Source organism: Suncus etruscus, chromosome 16 (genome assembly GCF_024139225.1).
Source record: "Suncus etruscus isolate mSunEtr1 chromosome 16, mSunEtr1.pri.cur, whole genome shotgun sequence".
Taxonomy (NCBI): domain Eukaryota; kingdom Metazoa; phylum Chordata; class Mammalia; order Eulipotyphla; family Soricidae; genus Suncus; species Suncus etruscus.
Window position 1 is genome coordinate 36,450,620 of NC_064863.1, and position 7,974 is coordinate 36,458,593.

The 7,974-nt window shown below is 46.9% G+C and overlaps 1 protein-coding gene and 1 non-coding gene across 2 annotated transcripts; one reads left to right on the plus strand and one right to left on the minus strand.

Annotated features, from left to right (window-relative positions):
• Window positions 1-429: 429 nt before the first annotated feature.
• On the minus strand, window positions 430-536 carry LOC126032948 (U6 spliceosomal RNA). The gene has a single exon (XR_007504107.1). It is a non-coding gene; the product is annotated as a U6 spliceosomal RNA (small nuclear RNA).
• Window positions 537-3,731: 3,195 nt separating this feature from the next.
• SHISA3 (shisa family member 3) lies at window positions 3,732-7,734 on the plus strand. Its single transcript, XM_049790179.1, has 2 exons — window positions 3,732-4,301; window positions 6,958-7,734. The coding sequence occupies exons 1-2, from the start codon at window positions 4,025-4,027 to the stop codon at window positions 7,395-7,397; spliced, it is 717 nt and encodes a 238-aa protein (XP_049646136.1). The 5' UTR covers window positions 3,732-4,024; the 3' UTR covers window positions 7,398-7,734.
• The last annotated feature ends 240 nt before the right edge of the window (window positions 7,735-7,974 follow it).

Here is a 7,974-nt window from a genome sequence, read left to right on the forward strand (position 1 = left end):
CACCACTGAGACTGACACACATAGAAAAGAACTGGAATAACTATTGCTGGCATGGATGCTGAGACAAAGGAACTCTAATTCACTCTATTATCCTATTTGGTTGTTTGACTTCTGCATTCTTTTGACTTTTCCTCATTTTTGCTCTTAGTATGTTTTCATTCTTAGTCCTTTCTGATGTATTCATTTTATGCTATTTGCCTTAATTTTTTGTTTATTTGTTTGTTTTGCTTTTGTTTTTCTTGACTCCAAAAATGGCTTCTCAAAAGACAAAGACATGTAACTTGACAAATTTAAAATTTTGGTCTGGGTGTTGCTATGATTCCTATTATTATTTTTATTTAAACACCTTGATTACATACATGATTGTGTTTGGGTTTCAGTCATGTAAAGAACACCACCCATCACCAGTGCAACATTCCCATCACCAATAAAAATATGAAACGCTTCACGAATTTGCGTGTCATCCTTGCGCAGGGGCCATGCTAATCTTCTCTGTATCATTCCAATTTTAGTATATGTGCTGCTGAAGCGAGCATGATTCCTATTATTTTTATTATGTAATATTTTGTTAGTGCATAAAATAAAATATTTTTGATTTTACAAAAACTTTTCACAAAACTAATTGTCAACACATTTTCATTGTTTCAATTGTATAGACCCTCTCCTTTTCTCTACTTCTTTTCAGTTTTCCTCTCATTCCTTTCTCCTACTTATTTTTCCTTCTTTCCTTTCTTCCTTCCTTTATTTATTCCTCTTTCCTTCCTTCCCTCTTACGCTTTCCCTTTCTTTGTCTTTCCCTCTCCCTTTCCTCTCTCTCTGGCATTTATTATAGCAAAATCCCAGACATCATATCATTTAACTCATTTCCTCTAGAATTTCCTGGAGGCAGAGCCGCAAGAGAACATAGATTTAAACTAAGAAATGGTCTCTTATGATTGTGCTCTTCACCAAAGCATGGAATTTGAATTATGGAGACAAAGAAAAATAGAGTTTCTAAAACTTCTCTGTAACAACCCAGTTCATGTAGATACCATTTTTTTCATCTACTAGTTCTCCAGAGACCCACCCCACCCTATTACCCCAAACCTATAAGAGGGTTCATTCAGGACCTTAAAAAATCCTTTCAATAAAAAAAAAGAGAGACTTTATAAACCTATAAAAAGAAGTGTATTTTCTTAGTATTGGCAAAGAGCAATTCAAGTTTGTCAGAATAAACTTGGAAAATATGTATAAGAAGGATTCAATCCCCCCACAAAAGGAGGATTCAAACCCATTTCTCTCATTATTCAAAGTCCTGGAAGAGTTTAAAAATCTTACAACTCAGGAACTAGTTAGGAAGGCATTGGGAATAGTTGTCTTAATGTCCACACACTCATGTCTGCAGATTATCAAGAGATTTAGTTATTATTTTCCATTAGTAAATATAATTCAACAGAATTTGAGTGAAATGCTCTCTAAATAAGTCAAATTGATAGGGGCTTCGAAGGAGGAAATTAATTATAACTAGTGTCCTAAGAAAAAGAACCCCACTGTGGCATGAGGAATGTAATTAATGGAGGTAGGCGCCAACAAATCACTTCTTAAAATATTAATGCTATCAAAGAACAGCTGGATAATGAGAGAAACTAAACCCCAGGGACCAGCCCGAGTTGCTGCCGCAGCCTCAGAACTTTATGCCTTTGTGATGTAATGGAATTCCTCTACATTTGAACAAAAATAATATTAAGAGGTGTGGTTCTGGAAAAGTTATTAGCACTATGTCTTTGGAGTTTTATCATCTTCTTATGATCACTGTAACTCACTTTTGCTGTGATCTATATATCTTCTCCCTTTCATAGCTCAGGGTATATACAAGTCAAACAACACACACATACCAAAAAATAATAAAACCTTAAAAACACTTTACAGAACTCTTAAAATCAATCAATAAAAACACAGTACCTTAAGAAATTCCCGCACAACCAAGGTTCCATCTGCTTAATTTAAGTTAATTAAATAAGTCAAGAAAAGCATCCCATTGTTTTGTTCTTGAAGAAAAGTTCTGAGTATAATTTGGTTTTTCTGAATAGCTTTATTATTGTCCCCATGAAGGGAGCAATAAATATTTTACATAATCCTACTTAACTTTGGAAATGTTGGACATTATTTTGACAGTCTTCTAAGTCCAAATCCCAATAGTTAAGATGAGAATTCAGTCTTAACTCGGTGTCTACTTGACCGTCGGTTTTTAGTAAAACACCATTTATTTCACTTGTGACAACAGTTTTTCTGACCGGACTCGGAGCGGAGCTGATGGGGAAGCCAGGGTAGCAGTCACGGATTCGGACCCTGGACTTCTCTCCCCTTTCCTCTCGCTCCACTTGCCAACAACTACATCCGTGACAGGAGCATGCAGCGTGTTGGACAAATGAGCGGAGATACGCCGAACATATGCACACATACCAGTATACGTGGAGGGGAAGTTGAGGATGTAGTAAAAATAAAGTCTTGAGCTTAGCCCAGGTTTCACGTAACACCCGTTTCGGAGGCACTTAGGCGACTAAAGGAGCAAGGGGGCCCCCCTGAAAATCGCCCACAGGGGACACATCATTTAAACAAATGTGTTTCTTTGCCCGAACAGAAGTTCAGATCTGCTCAGATATTAGTAATTCGGTCCTTATTATTTCCTTTGCAGACGTGAACGAAGAAGCCGCACCACCTCCGAGCATTTTTTTTGCAGGCTGCACCTCGATTGGTGGAAGGGACCGACCAGAGCGTTTGCTGGCGGGGTGGGTGACATTGGGTCTTGCGTGAACATGGACCATCCTGGCTTGAAAAGGTGGGGAAAAAATGCAGCGCAAAAGTTGGTAAAGAGCCAGAGCGGTGGTCTAGCGGTAGGGCATTTGCCTTGCATGTCAGTGTCTCAGGACGAACCTCGATTCATCCCCAGCGTCCCATATGGGCCCTCAAGCCAGGAGCAATTTCTGAGCCCAAAGCCTAGAGTAACCCCTGAGCAACACCGGGTGTGGCCCAAAAAATAAAATAAAATAAAAGTTGGTAACCCCGTAAAAATGATCTCACAATCCTCAACTCCTTTAACAATCCCAAGAACGAGGTCGGACCTGTGGAAGAGTCGAGTAACTCCAGACTAGAGCCCGTTCTCCTGTTCTATAGCGCCCGCTAAAAGGCGCACCCGGGGACCCCAACCGCGGCGCAAAGACGCGGCCACACCGCAGCTCCCTCCAGCACTTCAGGATTTCTCTGGTCTGGACCAGAGAAGGCGGGGGGTAGTGCTTTGGGTTGGGGTTGGGGGAAGCTCCGATTCCCTCAGGTTTGCAGTTAAGTCCCGGGGACTTAGCTGTAGGTGAATGCGGGGGTGGGGGATGGCCTTGGAGAGGCTGCGCTCGAACCCCAAAGCGCACAAGACCCGCAGCTGGCGCGCCTCGCCCACGGCGATCAGCGGCTGCAGAGCGCCCCGGGAGGGCGGACTCTTCCAGAACCCCCCTCCCTCTTCCCTTTTAAAGGACGCCTCGCAGGCAGGCAGAGCTGTCAGCCAAACGGGAGGCCGTTTGTCCTTGGCCGCGGCCGGGGCGTCACTCCAGCTCCAGTGACAGCTAGGGGCGGGAGCGGCCGGGCCTCGGGTGCCCGGGACCTGCACGTGTTCCACACAAAACTCTCCTTCCTCGGCGCTCTTTTGGGATTTGGGGGGAGCCCCCAGAACCGGGCGAGGACCGGGAGAGACTTTCGCGCGCCCCTCGCGTCGCATTATGAGCAGCCGAGCGCAGAGTCGTAGTAGCGGCTGCTCCAGCCTCTGCCCGCTCCGGCTCCTCCCGCGGATGCTCCGTAGGTCCTCCCAGCTCACAATGCAGCTCACCGACCGACGGGGTGCCCAGCACCTTCTTTGCAGTCTCCCCCGTCCCTTCTAACCCGCTTCGGAGTGGCTTTGCTGGGGAGGCAGACGCGCCGTGCCATCCTAGGCCCCGGGCTCACTTCTTCGCTCTCCAGCAGCGTCCCCATCGCGGGCTCCCCATTACGCGCGGTAGCGATGGGGGTGCTGCTAGCACTCTGCCTCCTCTTGACCCGGCTGTGCTGGGTCCCCGCGGGCGCCCAGCAGTCCGGGGAGTATTGCCACGGCTGGGTGGACGTGCAAGGCAACTACCACGAGGGCTTCCAGTGCCCGGAGGACTTCGACACGCTGGACGCCACCATCTGCTGTGGCTCCTGCGCCCTGCGCTATTGCTGCGCCGCGGCCGATGCCAGGCTGGAGCAGGGCGGCTGCACCAACGACCGCGGAGAACTGGAGCACCCCGGCATCACGGCGCGTAAGTGAGGGACCTAGCGGTGGCGTGGGCTTTCGGGATCCGCGCGAGTGTCCCGCGGGCCGGCCTGAGTCTGCGCGCACAGGACGCGGCAGGCCAGGGTCTCCAGGCAAAAGTGGGTGGTCGCGGTTTAGGTTCTGTGCGGGAATCAGGGGTAACCAGTCCTTTTGCATGCCCCAAGCCCCGCTGCACGCTCTCCCAGCTGTTTGACACAGCTGTTTGGGGAAAGTTTGCACGGGATCAGCTAAGACCGGGAGGCTAAGCGAGTTGGAGTTTCCAAGGGCTTGTCTTGGTGTGGTTGGTTGGGGACTGTGGGAGATTTGGGGGAGCTGCGCCGAGCTGGAACTGGCAGTTCGAGGAAGCTGGGAGCTTGGCCTGAAGGCGCACTGGGAGAATTTACTTGGAGAAGTGCTTGGGGAGCAGGGACGAAACCTTTAGCTGCTGTCCAAGAGGCTTAGATTCAGCACCCCAGCCCTGCTCCTGTGTGTGTGTGTGTGTGTGTGTGTGTGTGTGTGTGTGTGTGTGTGTGTGTGTGGTTTCTATGCTTTACATCCTTTCTCTATTTCCTTTTATTTCTCGGCATCGAATTACCCTCTTTGGCCGACCCCCTATTGTCACGCCTTTCACAACTGCCCAGGGCCTCGAGGTGGAGATTTAGAAACCGGGGTCGCAGGGGCTTCTCCGCCTCCAGTTCTCAAGTCGGAAAACAAGGGTCAAATTTCCGCTCACTTCAGAGATGAATAAATCACCACCACGGCGGAGGAACTTTACACCAGTTTTTAAATACAAGGTTTCACCTGAATCATAACCTTGGACGCTCCAAGCGAGGGTGGGAGAGTGGGGAGTTATTGCAGCCAGAAAGGTGCTAGGGTGAGGGAGTGCTGGCGATGCTAAGGGCAGACGACGTCCACAGAACCCCAATTTGAGGTCTAAATCCTGCGAAAGAAGGTCCCAGGGAAAGGCCAGGTTCTCTGGAGAAGTATGCGTGGGAGCCAAAGCACCCTCTCCCCCAAGGAGAAACAGGCAAGCTAGCAATCAATTAACTGCTGGAAGGAAGGTATGAGGAACCTCTGAGAACGTCATGTAATCTAGCTAGGAGTGGGGAGAGTGGTTTTGGAGAAAAGATGCTAGGTGGAAAGGGAGCTCCAGGCAGACAAATAGGAAAATAATGACTGTTTCCCTCCCGCTGCTTGCTATGAACAGTCCGCATCCTCTCCTGTTTGCAAAGTAACAGAAAGTGCCCAGAATCAGCCGCCACTTTTTGGGACCACACTCAGAGATGCTCAGGACTTACTCCTGGCTCTGAGCTCAAGAATTACTCCTGGTGGTGCTTTGGAGACCATATGGATATGGAACTTGGGACTGTTTCATGCAAGACAAGTACCCTCCTTACCTGCTATACTATGGCTCTGGCAGCAGTCTGCCATTCTGGGGAGAAAGTTTCTTAACACTGCTGGGGTGGGGGACAAAGGAGATGGACATCAGTATCCAACCCACTCCTGAAACTGTGGCCTGGTGAGCTGGTGGCTCTGTCCCTGGCCATATATGTTTTCTTGGTCAAGTTACTTAACATCTCGGGGCCTCTTAAATTCTAAAACAGGCCAGGGTCTAAATAAATTTTTTCCATTTCTGAACTTTGCTGTGTAGGGTTGGTTTGCTCCATTTGAAGGACTCTCTCATAGAAAGCCTCATCAGTACCAAGAACTGACTTAGGATCTAGCTAAAAAAGTTCAGCATAGTCTCTCAAGAGTTTGGATGGAAGTTGAAAGAGGCATGGCATCTAGAGTAGGTCTTCCAATAGCTTTCTGGAAGATAATCCAGAAGTGACCATTTGCACAAAGCAAGCATCTTAACATCTATATCTTTTTTGGACCAGAGGTGACTATTGGTAAAACAATTGGAATCACAGTGAATTGGGTTCACTATAGATTTCCATCCTTCCTTCTCTTCTTTCTTCCTTCCTACTTTTTTTCCCTTGTCATAGTCAGCAGTGCTCAAGATTTACTATCATTAGATTCCCTACACTTTTACACGTTTTGCTCCATAGTTGCAGAAATTTGGGGGACATCTCATCAAACATACTTCTTTTTCTTTGCTTGGATTGGAAAGTTTTGCATGAGAGATGTATTTTCAACCTTAGAGAATGATCAAAATGTCCAAAGTGTCCCACCATAATAAATCTTGTATTTATTGGGGTAGGGGGAGGATGGACCACACTTGGTTTACACCTGACTCTGTGTTCAGGGATCACTCCTGCCACGGTTGACTATGTTTAGGGCAAATGCCTTACCTGTTGTGCTCTCTTCAAACCTGGATTGATGGTGAAAGTAATAATAACCATAAAGCAAACACAAACAAAAGCCCAAAGCCACAGCTCTCCCTGAAGTGCATGAACTGAAGGATAAATCCTACTTTGACTTCCAGATGTGGAGTAGGCTGGCTAATTGCTAACAGAGACAACAGTATCAGTTCACTTCCTCCCCCAGTAAGAGCAAGGGCATTCTGTCATTACAGTTCACACTTTAGAGGTTACAAGCACTGAGAAGGGGAATAACAACAGCTGTCAAATTGAGCCTTCTGCTTCCACCAGTGCCAAGTGATCTGGAGTAAGGGAGAGTCAGGTTTGAGCATCTGAGCATGTCTGCTTTTGCTTTTTTAGAGCCTGTCTACGTTCCTTTTCTAATCGTCGGCTCCATCTTCATCGCCTTCATCATCCTGGGCTCCTTAGTGGCGATCTATTGCTGCACCTGCTTGAGACCCAAGGAACCCTCCCAGCAGCCAATCCGCTTCTCGCTGCGCAGCTATCAGACAGAAACCCTGCCCATGATCTTGACATCCACGAACCTCAGGGCGCCTTCCAGGCAGTCGAGTACAGCCACCAGCTCCAGCTCCACCGGGGGCTCCGTACGTAGGTTCTCATTCGCCAGGGCAGAGCCAGGCTGCCTGGTACCTTCACCTCCTCCACCTTACACCACTGGTCACCCAATCCACCTGACCCAACCATCTGGTTTTCTGGTATCACCCCAGTACTTCGCTTATTCTCTCCAGCAGGAGCCTCCGCTGCCTGGGAAGAGCTGTCCAGACTTCAATTCCAGTTGACAGGCCATGGACATTAATCCGTCACAGAGTACGAGGCCAAACAGGCACAGAGTGGCTTGTTGCAAGTATTTAGAAGGAAATTCCCCAGAGTCCATCTATGTGGTTAAGCAAAGTGCTAAGACTAAACAGCAACTACTATTCTTCAGTTTCCTGGTCTCAATCTTACAGGTCAAAGCACAAAATTCTAATATTAGATCAATGCTTTTTTGCTTTGAGAACGTGATGGCCATTACATGTCTGTGTAGGCTTACTTTTATCAAGATATGCAGCAGTTCAAGCACCATGTTACAAATGGGCTGACTACATTTTATTAGACAATTCCATCGGGCTACTTAGAAAAGGGCTATGTGTATTCTATTTTTCCCTATTATATGTTATTTGGTGAGTTATAATGCAAGCATGCACATCGATAAAGAAAATTAAAACCTTGATGATAGTTATAGAAAGTTCACTTCAAAAATTAACTACTAAGTAAACTAAGGGCATGGTGACAACCTATTTTATGGTTTTTTTTTTTTTTGAAATGGCCTAACCATAAGTAATATTAGCCTCATGAGAACTGCTTTGTTTGAAACTA